The sequence below is a fragment of the Manihot esculenta genome, chromosome 10 (assembly GCF_001659605.2).
Source record: "Manihot esculenta cultivar AM560-2 chromosome 10, M.esculenta_v8, whole genome shotgun sequence".
NCBI classification, from domain to species: Eukaryota; Viridiplantae; Streptophyta; class Magnoliopsida; order Malpighiales; family Euphorbiaceae; genus Manihot; species Manihot esculenta.
The window spans coordinates 1,989,484-2,008,296 of NC_035170.2; the positions used below are offsets into that span (position 1 = coordinate 1,989,484).

General features: G+C 44.2%; 1 protein-coding gene across 9 annotated transcripts; it reads left to right on the plus strand.

The window, feature by feature from the left end:
• The first annotated feature begins 457 nt into the window (after nt 1-457).
• On the plus strand, nt 458-17,849 carry LOC110604501 (nudix hydrolase 2). 9 transcript variants are annotated; one of them, XM_043960597.1, is made up of 10 exons: nt 459-859; nt 1,268-1,466; nt 1,633-1,698; nt 2,045-2,153; nt 15,558-15,586; nt 15,909-15,986; nt 16,736-16,801; nt 16,988-17,224; nt 17,326-17,373; nt 17,515-17,590. In XM_043960597.1, the coding sequence occupies exons 1-6, from the start codon at nt 657-659 to the stop codon at nt 15,921-15,923; spliced, it is 621 nt and encodes a 206-aa protein (XP_043816532.1). In that variant the 5' UTR covers nt 459-656; the 3' UTR covers nt 15,924-15,986; nt 16,736-16,801; nt 16,988-17,224; nt 17,326-17,373; nt 17,515-17,590. The 9 variants fall into 9 exon arrangements, with proteins under 9 accessions (XP_021625436.1, XP_043816532.1, XP_043816533.1 ...); XM_043960598.1 differs by having other exon boundaries at nt 16,779-16,801; XM_043960596.1 differs by having other exon boundaries at nt 15,558-15,986.
• The last annotated feature ends 964 nt before the right edge of the window (nt 17,850-18,813 follow it).

The following is an 18,813-nucleotide window of genomic DNA, read 5'->3' on the forward strand; positions in this document are numbered from 1 at the left end:
TTTAAATTTAAAATTTTAATCATTTAAATTTTAAATTAAGTGATTTCAATCAGACCGGTTCGGTTCGATTCAGTTTCTGATCAAAATCAGTTCGATTCGATTTTCATAAACACTAAAATTTCGATTTTTGGTTTATTCGGTTCGGTTTGGTTTTAAACCGAACCGACCGAATGCTCACCCCTACTGGATACAACCCTTGCCTCTTCCCAATCGGCGTCGGCTAGGGGTGAGCAATATTCGGTTTAAACCGAAATAACCGACCGAACCGATTAATTTCGAAAATTTGATTCGATTTTATTTTTAATTCGGTTTGATTCGAATTTAATTTTTTGAAAAATCGGTAATTTCGGTTCGGTTCGATTTTAAATTCAAAATTTTTTATTAGACCGAACCGAACCGAAATCACCTATACTACGTCGTTTTAAAATGTACCCTTATTTGCCCTAAATCTAAAAGTCGTGCCATTGAGTAGAGACGCTAATCTCCATTCTACGCCGCCTCACGTCACACATGCCTCTGCCTCTTCTCTGAGCACTGAGCTCCACCACTTCCAGCGGGTCCACTGTCCACCGTCCAACCAACCTCCACTCTCCTCCCGACATCGATCGATTAACCATCGCGGCTAACTCGGGTCATCGATCTTCACTACGTTGCGGATGTGCGACTTAGTTAGCAACGTCGACTCCTCCACACAATCGTCGGCGTCGGTCGTCGCTCTCCACGCAATCGTCGGTCGTCGCTCTCCAGTCCATCGGCTCTCCGCGCCGTCAGCAACTTGGTTGTCCTCAATCCTCTGTCTTCCTCAGCCCTCAATCTTCCTCAGTTCTCAGTCCTCAATCCTCATCAGCAACTGTAAAAGGTAAGTAATTTTTTTTTTATAAAGAGTATTGAGTCACTATTGAGAAAAGTGTTGGTTGTGTAACTTTCTTGTTTGAGGTATCTTATTAAATGTTCGATTAGCTCCTAATCCATGTATATTTTCTTTCTTATGACCAACATTTTACTCGATTTTCAGCTTGAGCTTGCTATGTACGTAAGAATTTAGTGTGTTTTGGGATTATTATTCTAATGGTTGAATTTTAGAATGTTGTTCTTGTGCCTGCGTTCTTTTGCAAATTTGAAGTTTAAGATTTGAAATGAGTTTATCTTCATGCCTGAAATATGGAAAGTTTGCTCTCGTATATGTCTACTAGAATATGAGAAAATTTTACATGGTTGGGGCAGATAACTTTTTTTTTTCCCTCTATTTATTTGTGTGCTTATGCAGGCCCCTTGACTTAATTTACTGTGAATCTGTGTCAATTTTGGGAAATTCTGCACCAATTGAAAATGGTGTTAATCATGTTAAATCGCTTCCTGCATCTAATGATGATCATGAGGGTGTAATAGTTTACATGAAGGAGCCTATGGAACCTGACGTATTTCTCACCTTGCTCAGAGCTTCATTATCACTGTGGAGGCAACAGGTATTTGTTACTCTAGTACAATTTTATCTAAGCATGCCTATGAGTTAATATGTTTACTGGTAAATCAGTTATGTGGTTAATCAAGTATTTACTAGTTTACTCGCTAGTTTGAGTTAGTAGCAATTGTGATAGTACTGAAATGCCTTTTAGCTTATCTTTTATGCAGGCGAAGAGGGGAGTTTGGATTAAGTTACCCATTGAACTTGTAAATCTTGTAGAAACTGCAGTTAAGGTAATCATTTTATGCTTCTGTAAAATGAAGTGGCCACAGTATGTAAGGGTTGATGCCCATATAATTATCCAATTACTCTCTAATTATGATCTCTTAAGATAAGTCAATTATGTGCATTTTAGATGGAGTAAACAGTCAGTTGTACACCCAACAATTTTATCCTGTGAAATATCGTAAGGAGCCCATCTTGTTGCATTATTTTCCAAAAGCAACTGTGGTAGGGTTGGATATATTCATTCTTGAATCAAAATGATAATTTTGGTGGTCGCCTATGTGAAATTTTATATGGATGATTCCCCTTTTGGTGAGACATGAAGTTCAGGACAAACATAAAATATTTTTACAGGAAGGATTTTGGTACCACCGTGCTGAGCCAAGTTACCTTATGCTTGCTTACTGGATTCCTGAAACTGCAAGTACAATCCCTACTAATGCTTCACATAGAGTAGGTATTGGTGCTGATGATCTGAGATCCAATAGAATAGGGTTTTACAAGGGTTTATGTATTACAGAATAAGGCTTAAGTTTCCTGAGGAGGGGACTCCTCTTTTATACATTGTCTTGCTTGCTGGTGACGTATAAAGGCCTCTCCAGGATTGGGCCACGCGTCTCTGCCATGCGGATTCGGAGGTACTAGGGTATCAGCCGCCTGCTCCATGCGTAACGGCCTCTGATTCTCCTCGTGCGTACGTTTAAGCGGATCTGCCAGGCTGTCTGGTGAATATTACTCTGGATCCTGGGTTGGGCCGAAAGTCGGGCCGGACACTAGGCTTGAGAGGAGAGAGCCTGCTTCGTGTGGCCTGGGCCGTTATGACTGAAGAAGCTGGGCCGAGCCCGGTCTTGAAGGTTGAATGAGCCAGGCTTGTTGGGTATATCAGATACGTGGGCCTCTATGTTATGGGCCTTTAGCGGTGGTTAAGCCCCTGGTCCGGGGTGAAGAAATCCATCGGTCATCAATTGCCCCTTCACCTTCTCGGGAGTTATTGCTCCAACTGCCGAGGGGGTGAATATCAAGAACCATTATGGCCGCGTCTGTTCGTGTCTAGGTGTCTTTATAATACCCTTTCCTCTTTTTATCGTTGCGCAGTTTCTGAATCCTATATGCTCTTTCCTCTTTCGGGCTTTTCTTTACTTTCCGCGTTTTCTGCTATCTTTGCTTTCTTGTCATCATTATCTGGACATGTCCTTTCTTTCCTTTCCCATGAATACCTTTTAAGGACTCTGACGGCATTAGTTGAGAATTCGGCTCCCCTGTCCTGCAAAATACAAACTTTCGGATATATATTAACATCGCCTCCTTACCAGTCCCAGGCATTCTATGGGAGCAAAGGGATTTTTCTTTCAAATTTGTCTGTCTATTTCCTTCTTCCGGCGGGATTTTTGTATTGCCCCAGGAATTTGCTTTGATCTCGCTTTTATCATCTCGACGGAAGATTATCCTAACTTATCTCTGTTTTGGGACCCTTTTGCAGTACCTGAGATGAAGATGAGTCAATTCAAAATTTTTGAGGATTGAAGGTTACCTCTAAGGAGTTGGAACGTTGTTTCGGAGATCCTTCTGGTAGGGCGGTCGATGGGTGGGACCATTCGGCAAGTTGCTGAAACTACTTCGTCCAGGATTTCTGGTCGACCTCCCCCCCCCCTGTTATCTTCTTTTGATATAAATGGAAGTGGCGCAAATGCTCAGCTTATTGTTCCTTTTGATCTGAAGTACCAGTATTATTGCTCCCTTCGATGTGAAGTACCAGTATTATGTGAGACTGGGATCTGCTGCACTCAGTCAAGTCTCCAGCGATTTCTTCGAATGTGTACTTCGCGATCTCTTCGGGGCCATAGCCCGAAGACTTATGTTTTTCATGTGTGGTGCACAGCCGGCATACAATATCTGAGCTTGTTCGAATGTACCGTGCATCACATTCGGGTAACCGACCGTTTGCCCAGGGGGACAGTGAGAAATGCTTATGGGAATCAACTTGTTCAGTTCCCCTATAATAGCAGGACAGATCTTGGCCTTTTCTGAAAAACTCACATTCCGAGCTGCGAGAAGTCCTCCGAACTGAAGACTAGAATAGTAGGGTAGGTGATAATCATAGATGATGAAGTATCTGGATATGTAAATCCTTTAAGGGTGGTCTTCCATTCTGTAATGTAGGCCTTTGTAACGTGCTGTAATGTACTTTTCCTTTAATGAAATGCTTGTTTTTCATACTTGAGCTTGTTCTTTTCTCTGTCATGGATGAAGTACTGATATTGCTCTTCTTCGTAGCTTTAGCCAACTAACTTTTGTTCTGTTTTTTTTTTCCAAGCTGAATTGACCGTATTTCGTGAACTTCTTCTTTTAGTCGATGAGCCGAGCCTCAGGCCTATTTAACCAATTGGACGGGCGGTTTTACTCTTCCGAGCTTGACTAACCGACCTGTGAGCTCGGTCTTTTCTTGATGGATTGAGCTTTGAGCCTCCTTTAGCCGACCGAGCTCTCAAGTTATGTTTTCCGAGCTAGACTAATCCGACCTGTGAGCTCGGCCTTTTAATCCTTGAGTTAATTTCTGAGCTCTCAGCTCTGTATGATCCCGAGGTGCTCTTGGCTCCTCTTTCCGATCTCACAGCCTTTGTTTAATAACGATAAATCAAATCTTATAACTTTTTAAGTGATGAGCAAGTCTGACCTTTATCATGCTCCCATTTGCTTGTACTTTTGAGTCTTTTCATGACTTGCCCCTCTGTTTCCTCGGCATTTACCATAGGGATGGTAAAGTAGTAGGCTAAGTTGCTCTGACTGATGAGTTGGGCTTGTATTATGTGGATGGCGAATGGGCTTTTAAATGATGGGTTGTCATCGTGTACTTGGCCCTTGATAGATGTAGATAAGCCCAGCGATCATCCTTTTGCCCCTTTACCGTCTCGCCGGTTATTACCTAACCGTTGAGAGGGTAAACTTCGAGAACAATTAATGATCGCGCCGCTCCAAGACAAAACTGTTCAGATCAACGCCCTGCCTCATAATTACCTTTCGTTTCGAATTCCTTCTGTCTTTTGAAGAACTAGCTCTTGTCTGCTCTCTGTCTTCCTGCAACTCCTTGTACGGTTTTTCATCCCATCGTGTTCTCAGGTACGCTTCCTTGTTCTTCCATGGCAAGTTCAAAGCTTCCTGATGTTTTTGACCTTGAGTCGCATATTACACCTTCCAACATAACTAAGCATATTTCTCGGAGGCTCTTAGATACTCCACTGTATCTTATTCGAGCGCCTCTTCCCAATGAGAGGATAGTTCTTCCTTACCCTCCCCCTCCTGGTTTGATCGATCCCCAAGAGAATCGCCGTATAGTGTTCTTTCTAAAGCAAAGGGAATTCGGTCTGCCATTTCCTTTTTCCCCTTTCTTTACTGAGGTCTTCGAATACTTCGGGGTAACTCCTCGGATGTTATCCCCAAACTCTATTTTATTCATGTCTTGTGTTGAGTGTATCTGTCTGGGTTGGGGTTTTACACCCACGGCCTGTCTGTTTGTCACCTTTTTCCGCCTGGTTAGGGCGAAGCAAAACTTCTATTACTTTTCCCCCCGTAATGGGTTATCTCTTCTCACGGGTTATAAGGATTCTATAAAGGGCTGGGTAGAGAATTTCCTTGTGGCGGAGCTGAAATTAGGGTCCTGCCGATCGTGGGAAGTAGATCTAACGTGGGGAGAGATCTTTCCGGGCTGTAACGATTTGCCCCAATTGAGTCTTATTGAGCAGGTGGGGCTGCTTCGACTGACTTCCGTTGAGAGGAAGTATGACGTCGAAAAGTGTATGTTTGCTTCCAACCTTAGGGATATCCGTGACACGGGTATAGTGCTTTGTCCAGTTATTCTGTTTCTTCTTTGCTCGTAATATCAGAAAATATGCTGACTCTTTATAACTTCTTGTTTTTTGCAGCTTCTGAGGTTAAAATGGATGGCATCAATTTCCCCAAGAACTTTGACCTGTCTCGGGAGAATATGCATGCAATTTTTGACGCCTTTGGGGATGGGCGTTCGGTAGCTGAGATTGCTGCGGAGCTGGCTCAGATTGCTTCCTTCAAGAAGGTCAGCCGACCTCCCGTCAAAGCTTCTTCTCGAGCTTCCAAGCCGAGCTCTCGCAGCACTAAGTCAGCTCGGCCATCAAGCCGCGGTGGGTCGAGCTCAACTTTGACGCTTGCTGAAGGGTCTAGATCTGCTCCAGCCTCCTCAGAGGTCGTGAGGGAAACTTCCCTAGCTATTGTGGAGCAGACCCAAGTTCTTGAACAAGTGGAGCGGGGTGCTGCCCATTCTACTGAGGGGGTGTCAGGGGGAAAGTCTGAGTCCCCTGTTGAAGACAAGGAGACCTCTGGGATAGGGATGGAGATCATCGTCCTAGAGGATCAAAGCCCAGAGGTTTCTGCTAAAGGTGCCCCTGCCCCTGTGAGGACTGAGCCTGAGGGATCTGAGGGCGTCCCATCAAAGACCGGGGGCAAGCGTCCGACCCCTTCTGGAACGCCTGCCCCATCTCCTGCTCGGAAGAAATCCAGGACTGCTGCGGGTCCTTCCCCACCTCTTTCTCCCATTGGGAAGGGGAAGGGTGTTTCTGCTGTTCCTTCGTCGTCCCCTACTGACAACGTTCTGAACCTATCAGGCATCACTTCTGAGTCTCCGGCCACTGCTGTTGCCGCACTTCTCCGGGAGTGGATGTTCGGCGGAATAACAGAGGCTTCGGATCCTCGTCTTCTGGCCCTGACTGGTTACTTGGCCAGTTGTACCAAGGAGCAGGTGTCCTTCCAATCTCGCTCCCGTGAGGAGCTCGGATCCACGATTAGAGAAATGCTTCTGATGGTAAGTTATTTTTTTCACTTCTCTTTGAGTTTGCTTTGTTTCTTTTCTTGACAATTGTTCTGCCGTACTAGGTGTCGGGCCTATTTATGGAGGTGGATGCCCGTGACCTCTCTCTCCGGGAGTCCGTGGACCGCCGGATCGAAGAAGAGCGTCGCGATGAAAACCTGACTGCCACCAGTGAAGCGAGGGGCCACCTGGCGGCCGCCCGGGAACAGATCCAGTCTCTCCAGGTGGAGTTGCATTCTGCGCTGGAGGCCTCTAAAAGAGCTGAGGACAGAGCGGCTGAGGCGACAGAACATAGCAAATCCCTGGAGTCAGAGCTGTCTCGTACTCGCGTTCTCCAAGAGTCCGATGAGAGGGCAGCTGAGGTGGAAGCTCGTTGTGTAGAGGTTGTAAAGCAGCTGTCCTCTATGACAGCGGCCCTTCAGGAGAGGGATGAGGCTGTAAGCCAAAAAGCTGAGGTCCAGCGCCAATATGAGGCCTTAAAGGCCGATTTTGAAGGGCTTCAAGCTCACCTGAATGAGGTGAGGGCTCAGAGGGAAAGTGCCCTAGCCCGGGTGGAGGTCCTTGAGCAGGAATTGGGCACAAGTTCTGAACGTATCAAAGATCTGTCTTCATCGGCTGAAGAGTTCAACTTTCGCCAACAACAGCTAAAAAATGAAGTCAGGGCTTTGGAACGTAAATGTTTAGCCCTGCTCGAGGTGGTAAAGTATGCCGAAGGGAAGGCTCAGCTAAAGCGTGAACAGTGTATAGCGGAGTATCAGGAGTCTGATGAGCTGAAGGTTAAAATTGAACAGGCCTGTGAAGCTCATCTTCAGGACTACAAAGACTCTTCTGAATTTAAGGAATTTGTAGCTGAGGCTTGTGAAGAACATCTTGATGAGTATAAAGCTTCTGGTGAAATGAAACAGGCTATCATTGATAAGGCCTTCCGCATGTATGTAACTGGCTACAATCGCGGTTTAAGAGAAGCTAGACAGGCTCCTGATATTCCTTTGGCCAAGCTTCGTAGGCGCGAAGTGGACTCAGATGGCGAGTCAGTGCTATATGGGGAGGATGATTTCCCTTTGCCCCGAGGAGATTCCCGAAGGAACATAGACCGGCCATCTGAGTCTTCTTCAGGGGAATCCGAGCTAGGGTCGGAGGAAGATGATCCTGATTCTGAGAAAGAAGGCCTCCACCCTGGGTCAGAAGTTGCCCCTACTATTAATGTTCAGAGCTCTGGCCCAAAGGACACCGAGCTTCTTTCGGAGGTGACTGTAAATAGAGATAATATAGGCGAGGGTGTTCTTACTGATGTAAGTCCTTTAAGGACTATTTATCCTCCCACCTCGCCGGAGAGATAAATTGTAACAGTCATTAATGAAATATCGGTTTCCTCTTTTTTGTTTTTCATATTTCTTGAAATTTATCTTTCGTATTTGTGATGTGAACTACATATTTTCATTCATAAGCTCTGAATTAATCTTAAGTTGCGAGCTCAGCTCTTAGCTGATAGTCTGAGAGATCAAATCTCGTACCTTTTTAATGGCAACAATCATGTCTATTTTTTGCTTTTAGTCCTTCTTTCTTGGTTGTGACTTTGTATATTTGTTTTATATAAACTGATTTAGGCTTTGATTATAGCCTTTTTATCCTCCTAAGGATTTCTTCATTTATGAGTCCTTTTGGAGAGAGCTCGGCCTTTTTTATTAGCCTTTATTCCTTCAGCTTTTGAGGATGTAAGTCTATCCGTGCTGGGAGCTCGGTCTTCAGCCTTGGTGAACATAGATCTATCCGAGCTGAGAGCGAGGTCTCTTGCTCTGTAGCTAAACTTTTATTGTTAGCATCTATTTCGAGATCGGCGCTTTTTTAGCTATTAGGCCTTGTGCCTTTTTAGTAGGTCGGAATCTGACTATCCGAGCTGGAAGTTCGGCCTCTTCCTTCGTACCTTGAGTTTTTTTTTTTTTTTTTTTTTTTACAGCTCTGGGCTCTTCTCTTTCCGAGGTCGGAATTGGATTTTATAAGTTGTCCCTGCATGTGGTGTGGGGAAATTTTTCATTTCGGGAGGCTCTTAAGTCCTTCACCGACCTATTTTTGTTTCCAGGAGATCTTACGGGATCCTGGTTTTCTTTGAATTTCCGGGACGACCTCGGGGCCTCGCCGGTTGTTTTTGTTTCCAGGAGATCTTACGGGATCCTTGTTTTCTTTGAATTTCTGGGACGACCTCGGGGCCTCGCCGGTTGTTTTTGTTTCCAGGAGATCTTACGGGATCCTGGTTTTCTTTGAATTTCCGGGACGACCTCGGGGCCTCGCCGGTTGTTTTTTGTTTCCAGGAGATCTTACGGGATCCTGGTTTTCTTTGAATTTCCGGGATGACCTCGGGGCCTCGCCGGTTGTTTTTGATTCCAGGAGATCTTACGGGATCCTGGTTTTCTTTGAATTTCCGGGACGACCTCGGGGCCTCGCCGGTTGTTTTTTGTTTCCAGGAGATCTTACGGGATCCTGGTTTTCTTTGAATTTTCGGGACGACCTCGGGGCCTCGCCGGTTGTTTTTGATTCCAGGAGATCTTACGGGATCCTGGTTTTCTTTGAATTTCCGGGACGACCTCGGGGCCTCGCCGGTTGTTTTTTGTTTCCAGGAGATCTTACGGGATCCTGGTTTTCTTTGAATTTCCGGGACGACCTCGGGGCCTCGCCGGTTGTTTACTTTGGGGTTTTGTACAAGATTCAGGCTCATTGGCCTTACTGTCGCTTCGTCATCTCAGCTGGTTTTGTGCCTAACTGAGGCCTTGTTTCAGGGGATCTTATGTAGAACGTTATTCATGAAGATAATCACATTGTATAAACAATTTTTATTTACTCATGTCTGTCAAAATACAACGTTTTTTCTTTACGAATATTTCAAGGAAAATACCTTTTTAAGTGTTGGATGTTCCAAGCGTGGGGCTCGGGGTTTCCTTGCATGTCTTCGATTCGGTATACCCCTGGCTTGACCACTTTTGTTACCTTGAAAGGTCTTTCCCAGGTTGGTGCTAATTTGCCTGCGGCTACTCTTTTTCCTGTAGCTTCCAGGTTTCTTAAGGTCAAGTCCCCTACCTTCAAGCTTCTTTCCCTGACCTTTTGGTTGTAATATCGTGCTGCTCGTTGTTGATAAGCAGCAGTCCGGACTTGGGCTTCTTCCCTGACTTCTTCAAGAGCATCCAGGTTGCTTCTTAACTTGTCCCCATTAGTGTCCTCACTAACAAATTGGACTCGATGAGTGGGGATCTGCAACTCAACTGGAACTACGGCCTCTGTGCCGTAAGCGAGTGCGAACGGTGTTTCTTTAGTGGGTGCTCTTGGAGTAGTTCGGAGTGCCCATAGGATGCTATTGAGTTCTTCTGCCCAATTCTCCTTTGCACCATCCAGCCGCTTCTTTAATCCTTGGAGGATTGCTCTGTTAGTGACTTCTGTTTGGCCATTAGTCTGAGGATGAGCCACGGAGGAGAACTTATGCCATATGCCCATGTTTGTCGTGAAGGTTTTGAAAGTGCTGCAGTCAAATTGTCTGCCGTTGTCTGAGATAAGCACTCTGGGTATGCCAAATCTGCAGATGATATGCCCCCATACAAAATCTATCATCTTTCTGGCTGTGATTGTGGCTATTGCTTCTGCCTCTGGCCATTTCGAGAAATATTCCACAACCACCACTACAAATTTCCTTTGCCCCGTAGTCTTGGGGAAAGGTCCCAGGATGTCAATTCCCCACTGTGAGAAAGGCCATGGACTGGATATGCTTGCTTGAGGAGTGGCAGGGGTCCTGATGGCGTTAGCAAATCTCTGACATACGTCGCACCTCCGGACAAACTCTTCTGCTTCTTTTTTAACAGTGGGCCAATAGTATCCTTGCCTGAATATTTTGTTGGCTAATGTCCCTGCTCCCTCGTGAGCTCCACATAGGCCTCTATGTACCTCTTCCATTATCCGCGTAGCCTCTTCCGGGCTCACACATCGGAGCCATGGGCTGGACTTCCCTTTTCTGTATAAGGTTCCCCTTATTACTTGGTAATTGGCAGCTCGAGCTGCTATCTTTCTGGCTTCGTCTTTATCTTCAGGGAGCTCACCCTTCTCTAAGTATTTTAGATAAGGACTTATCCATGTTAGGCTTTGTTCCACCTGCAGTGTCGTGTTTGCCTTTTTGAAAGCAGGTGTACGGACATGCTGTATATATACTTCATCGGGAAGCTGTTCTAGTTCTTCTTTGGACAACCGACTAAGCAGGTCTGCCTCCTCGTTTTCATCTCGAGGTATCCTTTGAAATCTGACGATAACTCCCCGACTCGTGAGCTCGGCCTCTATAGTTTTGACTTTATCAAGATAGTTCTGCATGATAGGGTCCCTAGCCTGATATACTCCCGTGACCTGGTTGATCACCAATTGAGAGTCGCTATTTACTTCGAGGTCGGTTACCCCTACTTCCAAGGCTACCAACATTCCATTCACCAAGGCCTCATATTCGGCCATATTGTTGGAAGCCTTGAACTCCATCCGTAAAGCATAACATACTTTAAAGCCCTCCGGCCCTTTAAGCATTACCCCAGCGCCACTGCCCTCAGCGCCTGATGCTCCGTCTATGTGTAGTTTCCAGTTAAATTCTTGGGAAAGCTCTCCCTCTCCCTCCTTTCTCAGTGTCTCCGAGGATGATCCTTCCTTCTTCTCATTGAATGAGCATTCTGCTATGAAGTCAGCCAACGCTTGAGATTTTATAGCTGTCCGAGGTCGGTATTCCAAACAATAGGGGCTGATCTCTACGGACCAAGCCAACATTCGCCCTGAAGTTTCCGGCCTGCGTAAAATCTTCTTTAGGGGTTGATCTGTCATCACAACTCCTTGATGGCCTTCTAAATAAACTTTGAATTTCCGGACTGCCAACAACAGGGCATAAGCCGATTTTTCTATGTTTGAATATTTGACTTCGGTATCTCTAAGCACCTTGCTGACGTAGAAGACAGGCTTCTGCTCTCCTTCTTCCACCCTTACTAGTACTGCGCTGACTGCTTGCTCTGAGGCTGCCAAGTATATTAGGAGTTCTTCCCCTTTTATGGGGCTGCTGAGCACGTGAGGCGAGCTGAGGTATTCCTTAAGCTCTGTGAAGGCTTTTTGGCAGTCTTCTGTCCATTCAAAATTCGAAACCTTCCTCAATTTTTTGAAAAATGGTAAACACTTTTCTGCCGACCTCGACATAAATCGGTTAAGCGCCACTACTCTCCCAGTTAATCTCTGGACGTCCCTTACACAGGTCGGCTCTGGCATATTCAATATGGCTTCTATCTTCTCCGGATTGGGCTCGATGCCTCTTCCGCTCACCATGTATCCCAAGAACTTTCCTCCTCTGATGAAGAAGGCACACTTTGCTGGGTTCAACTTCATTCTGTACTGATCTAATACCCCAAATACTTCCCTCAAATCTGTCGTGTGTTGTTGGAAAGTTGAACTTTTGACCACCATGTCATCCACATACACTTCCACGTTTCTGCCGATCTGGTTTCTGAAAATTTTATTCATCAACCTCTGATAAGTTGCCCCCGCATTTCTTAACCCGAAGGGCATAGCCCTATAACAGTATGTTCCATCTTCGGTTATAAATGAGGTCTTGTCTTCATCCGTCTTTTCCATTGGGATTTGGTGGTAACCAGACATAGCATCCAAAGAGGACATATAATCAAATCCGGCCGTTGAGTCGACCATTTTATTAATGTCAGGGAGGGGGTAACAATCTTTAGGGCAGGCCTTATTCAGGTCAGTAAAATCTATGCACATCCTGTATTTGCCATTTGCTTTTTTAACTAACACAGGATTTGCCAACCACTGCGGGTACATAACTTCCCTAATAAAACCTGCCTCTTCTAGCTTCTGCACTTCCTCCCGGGTGGCTTGCTGCTTCTCTCTTCCCACTACTCTCTTCTTCTGCTTTACAGGCTTGGCCTCGGGGAGGACATTCAGTTGGTGTGTCATCACTTTTGGGTCAATTCCCGGCATGTCCGAGGGCTTCCATGCGAAGGTCAGCGAGTGACTTCGGATCAGGGCCATGGCTTTACCTTTTTGTTCTTTGGTGAGGCCGGCATTGAGACTGAAGACCTTACTCGCTTCTTCTTCTGATAGGGAGAAGGTCTCCAGCTCTCCAACGGGCTCTGTCCGGGCTTCCTTTGTCTCATCCCTGACCTCCAGAACTTCCGAGTCAAGCGCTTCTCCGGTTGAGCTCGGTTCCGTCACTGTGGCCAAGTATACTGCCCTTGCTTCTTCCTGGCTGCCCTGTACTATCCCCACTCCTTCCTCTGTTGGGAACTTGAGTGCCAAATATCTGATGCTAGTAACAACTTCAAAGTTGAACAACGCCGGTCTCCCCAAAATCGCGTTGTAACTCAGCGGGAGCTTGACCACCAAAAACACCTCATGATGGGTACGAGCTCTGGGCGCTTCTCCCAAAGTAAGAGCCAGCTTCACTTTTCCTTCTACGAGTACCGGTGCCCCTCTGATCCCCTTGATTGGTGCCTGGTCTCGGACTAGCTGCTCTTCCGGAATCCCCATCTGCTGGAACACTCTGTATGGCAACAGGTTGACCTTGCTCCCGTCGTCTACCAAAACCTTCTTTACCCGATAATTATGAATGATGGCTTCAATGACAAGCGCGTCATCGTGGGGCATCTGAATGCCCTGAGCATCTTCTGAGGAGAAGGTGATGGTCAGGGGAGAATGGTCAACGATCTGCATGACTTCCGCATTGCTGGTCTCTCCTTCCCGGTTTCTTTTCTTGCCTCGACGGCTCATCCGTCCTCCCGTTCCTCCAACAATCATGTTGATGGTCCCACTGGACCCATCATTCACTGGACCACCTCCAATTCTTCTCGGCGTCTGAGCTGCCGGGCCGGGCTGAGGCCTCTGCCCCTCCGATTTCTTCACAAAATTCTTTAGGTGCCCCCTTTTTATCAACCTCTCGATTTCTGCTATCAACTGGAAGCAGCTGTTGGTATCGTGGCCATGCGTCCGATGATATTGACAATACTTGTCAGGATTCCGTTGGTCTGCTTCCGACTTCAAAGGTTTGGGCCACTGGAGAAACTCCTTATCCTGGACAGCCATGAGCACCTCGGCTCTGGACGCATTTAATGGAGTCGGTTTCTCCAGGACCCAAGGAGGGAGCACTCTTGGTTCAAGAACCCGAGGAGGAGGAGGCCTTTGATCCCTTCTTTCCCAGGCCTGCTTATACGGCTCAGGCCTCTTTCCACGCTTCTTCTCGTGTTTCTCCGGCCTCCCCTCCTCCGGGGCTTTCTCTTTTCTTGCCACCCCTTTGGCAAATCTACTCGTTACTAAGGCGTCATCCTGCCTTATATACTTTTCTGCCCTCTTCATCAACTCGGCCAGTGAGGTCGGAGGTTTCCTGCTCAGAGAACCAAAGAACTCGGCAGAGGTTGTTCCCTTTTGCATGGCCTCTACCGCCCTTCCTTCGTCAAGCTCGGGAATCTGCAGGGCCTCCGTATTGAAACGGGCGACATACTCTCTGAGGGATTCACCAGCTTTTTGTCTCACTGTTTCCAGATAGCTCGTCTTCCTATCTGCTGGCACCCCGGCTACGAACCGGCTGATGAAGCGGGTGGCAAGATCTCCGAAACTTTTAATGCTTCCGGCCTCCAGGCTGTTGAACCATGCCCTCGCTGGTCCCGAGAGCGTTGTTGGGAACACCTTGCACATCAGAGCATCTGACAGAGTTTGCAACTCCATGAAGGTCTTATAGTTCATGACATGCTCTCTCGGGTTACCAGCCCCATTATAGGCCGCCATCGGCGGCATCATAAACTTCTTGGGAACGGTCTCCTGCTGTACTAACTTTGAGAAGGGAGAAGAAGTAGGCAAGGAGGTTTGACTCTGATCTTTCTTACCTAGCTCGGCCAGGAGCTGCTCTTTCAACCTTTTCAGCTTTTGGTTCATCTTCTCATCTTCAGGGCTGGAGCTTTTGCCCAAACTGCCTTCCTCCTCCTCCGTTTCAGTTCCCGTTTCCCTGGTTGTTTTGGCAGAATAGTTGTCCGCCTCCTCATTTTCTATCAACTCCCTTGCCCTTCTCCCATGGATCCGGGCCTCCGGTTCTTCTTCTTCCCTGGCGTCATGGCTGTTAGTTTGGAGGCGGTCAGAGGTGGGTCGGGGCTCATTGGTTCTGGGTTCTTCCACCACTGGGAGTGTATTCATTGGGGTGCTAAGTCCCCTCTGTTGCATTATCTGCCCCAACCAGTGAGCAGTAGTCTGTAGCTGGAGAGCCATAGTTTGAATGTCCTGGTTGGACAGGATCATGGTGGGAGTATTCCCTGCCAAGCTTGGCGAGGGATTAAGAGGAATAGGCGTTTGGTTATTCAGCGTTGTAGGGCTAGAAAAAGAGAACTGCTGCCCTTCTTGGGCAGAGCTCAAGTCATTTGGGGTGTTAAGGTTACTTTCTTGGAGGTTTGCCATCGTGGATCTCAGTGGGTTTTGAAAGTGAAAACTCCGGTGATGAAAAGATCTCCTTCGTTTCCCACAAACGGCGCCAATTGATGATCTGAGATCCAATAGAATAGGGTTTTACAAGGGTTTATGTATTACAGAATAAGGCTTAAGTTTCCTGAGGAGGGGACTCCTCTTTTATACATTGTCTTGCTTGCTGGTGACGTATAAAGGCCTCTCCAGGATTGGGCCACGCGTCTCTGCCATGCGGATTCGGAGGTACTAGGGTATCAGCTGCCTGCTCCATGCGTAACGGCCTCTGATTCTCCTCGTGCGTACGTTTAAGCGGATCTGCCAGGCTGTCTGGTGAATATTACTCTGGATCCTGGGTTGGGCCGAAAGTCGGGCCGGACGTTAGGCTTGAGAGGAGAGAGCCTGCTTCGTGTGGGCTGGGCCGTTATGACTGAAGAAGCTGGGCCGAGCCCGGTCTTGAAGGTTGAATGAGCCAGGCTTGTTGGGTATATCAGATACGTGGGCCTCTATGTTATGGGCCTTTAGCGGTGGTTAAGCCCCTGGTCCGGGGTGAAGAAATCCATCGGTCATCAGGTGCTATTGTCATTAATGACAAAAGAGAGGTATTTTCTGCAACCTCTTTTACAGTTTCCGCTTGCTCTTATTCTGCTTTGCTTTTATTTTATGTCACTTATCCTTATTCTCTTTAAAACAGATATGTTAATGTTCTTTACTTTCATCATTCCTCTAATCCAAAAGCTGAGTTTTCTATTGATATAAACATAGGTCTCAATTTAGTTCATCCCTTTCCCCATGTGTTTGCTGTCTAACTCTCACATGTATGTTGTTGATCTTAAAATGGGAATCCTCTTGGCTGTTAACTTCTTGTTTTAGACTCACATACATATATTGCTGGTCTTGAACGAGAATCTTCTTGGTTGTTAGGTGCTTGTTGTCTAGGAAAAAAGTGGCAGATTTCGAGGAACAGGGGTGTGGAAAATTCCCACTGGAGTTGTTGATGAGGTACATGCCTATTGCCTACAGTGAGGAGTTATTCAATGCTTGACTAATCATTTCACTTCATGTTTATTTATTTATTTAACCGTTATGTCTTTTTTTTTTTTTTGATATCTGATTTTCTTTGTCTTGGTGGGGTTCGTGAAGTAATCCTGTAAATTTTCTTTGTTTGTTTGAGAAGAAAAAGGAGCCTCTATTTTGGAATTGCATGTTAATATATATTTCTCTTGGTATTCAAATTCTCTTGTCTTCTGGTTACAACCGATAAATGATTAGAATACAATAATGATTATAATTGCAAGTGTCATACAAATTTCATATAAATTTGTGTTGTTATTCACAAGTGTTACAATAATGATTAATTTTTATCATAATTAATAATCACGAGTATACTATTGTAACATAAACAAATTCTCGTTTAAGGTGCAATAGAACATGGTGGAATCTGATTTCTTTCTTTTGAAATTAAAAAATATATACCAATTTAATATTAATTAAATTCTCTTTCACGTAGAATAAAGGAAGATCATTTTTAAATATTTTTATAATTAATTTAATAAACCTCTTAAAATTGCATTCACTTAATTTGATAATAAATGCGATTTTATTCCGATTTTCAATCTCAATTTCTTGGGTGGACTTGGCTCATTCACAAATAATTTCATGGGAGAAACTGCCTATGGAAAGTAAATGAACTGTGAACTTGGCTCATTCACTGATCAATGATCAATAGCTTTCTTATTTATTTTTTACAGTACTTGGGTGGACTTATAGCATAAACTGTTCATTTGTCTTCAGGATATGGGGCATCTTCTGGCAAGGTAAATATATTCTATGAGATCAATTATCTGTATTTTTTAAATTAAAATCTTGAATAGCTACCTTTTTTCTCCAAAAAAAAAAAAAAACTATTTGTCTCAATAATTTATGCCTACATGTTCATTTGTCTTCACCTACAATGCTAATTTTACATGCCTGATCAGTTGTTATTTGTGGAATTTTAATAGCCCTCTGAGTTAAACACATACTCTGATATAGAGGCCGTGTACAATTGTTTGATGAATGAATATGAAGTTAAGGAAGAGGATTTGATCTTGTATGGCCAATCTGTTGGAAGGGGACCTACCCTGCATTTAGCTTCTCGTTTAGAGAAGTTGAGGGGAGTTGTTCTTCACAGTGCAATCCTTTCAGGCATACGCGTCTTGTGTCCTGTCAAGATGACATTTTGGTTTGACATTTACAAGGTGAGTTTAGTGCCAGTTTCCTTGATATTCTATTCCTTTTTGTAATAGTAAATTACATTTCTTATTAACTTTTAATTGGAGAACTTGTCTATTACTTGCAGAATATTGACAAAATACGGCAAGTCAATTGTCCAGTTCTTGTTATACATGTAAGTTCTTGTCATTGTTATTCTTCATAATATTGCATTACCAGATAACTTCAGTTATGAAAACTTAAGAGTGTAGAATAGTTTCACATTGATTGAATGGAAGAAGGAAATTGAAGCAAAGTTTGAAGAGAAGTATAATAGTTTGCAGAAACTTGTAGAAGACCAAAATCAGATGATAGCTCAAATGCGTGAAGAACTACAGGCAGCGAAGATGGGACAGCAGTCTTCCTCATTGATGCCATCATCATCTGATAGTCCTCCAGCTCATAGATCTCTTGGTGATTCACATATGGATTAGCATGATGTCATTACTCACTGACTTAAATAATATATTTTATGATATGAACTTGATACTAGTTGGATCCATTATGTATTTTGAGATATTTTAAGTTTCTTAGTGTTGAACTATAGTAATGTTTTGGACTTTTAGATTGCAGAATTATGAAATGAAGTTGATGTGTATATATTGTTTTTGATGTTTTATGTATTGGAATGTGTGTGTACATATTGATATTATAGCAGGTTTATGAATTTATTGAAAAAATGATATGAATCAGATTTAAATGTATTTATTAGTGACTAATCAGCCACAAAAATAAATTAAATAATAAATATTTTTTTAATTTTACTATTAATTTGGGACGAAATATCGAAATAGCGACTAATTGCTCTTCTCTGATACGACTAAATAGCGACCAAATTAGCGACAAAAACAACGACCATTTCGCGACCAAAATTTAACGACCAATTTACTTCCACATAGCGACCAAATGCTCTTCTCTGATGCGATCAAATAGCGACTAAATAGCAACTAAATTAGCGACAAAAACAGCGACCATTTAGCGACCAAAATTTAACGACTAATTTACTTCCACATAGCGACCAAATGCTCTTCCCTGAGGCGACCAAATGCTCTTCCCTGAGGCGATTAAATAACAACGAAATAGCGACCAAATTAGCGACCAAAACAGCGACCATTTAGCGACCATTTAGCGACCAAACAGCGACTAATATTTCTAATACCTAATTTGCCATGACACCAAATTAGCGACCAAAAAATGGTCGCTGATTGGTTGCTATTTTAGCGACCAATTTCCAGATTGTCGCCAAAAATTTAGCGACTGGCCAAACACCGACCATTTCATTTTGGTCGCTAAATGGTCGCTATTTCATAATAGCGACCAAATTCTGCCTTTTAGCGACCAAAATTTTGGTCGCTAATTCACTATTTTTTTGTAGTGTATATTAGTGTTTAATCTTTCCCTAGTTAAAGGTTTTATACCTACTTGAATTAATCTTATATGAATATATTTATACTTTTTACTTCAATGGTGATTTAATATTTTTGCTGATAAAAGAGTTATTTTTTTAAAATATTTACTTAGCTGAAAATCTATTTCCTCAGTTTTTATAATTTGTTTTAAAAATATTTAATTTTGA

What these genes read in the sequence shown, in the direction of transcription:
- LOC110604501 (XM_043960596.1), top strand. Translation starts at nt 657, where the DNA reads ATGTGCGACTTAGTTAGCAACGTCGACTCCTCCACACAATCGTCGGCG. An exon ending in TATCACTGTGGAGGCAACAG is followed by an intron (nt 1,467 to 1,632) that starts GTATTTGTTACT and finishes TCTTTTATGCAG; the next exon opens with GCGAAGAGGGGAGTTTGGAT. An exon ending in TTGTAGAAACTGCAGTTAAG is followed by an intron (nt 1,699 to 2,044) that starts GTAATCATTTTA and finishes ATATTTTTACAG; the next exon opens with GAAGGATTTTGGTACCACCG.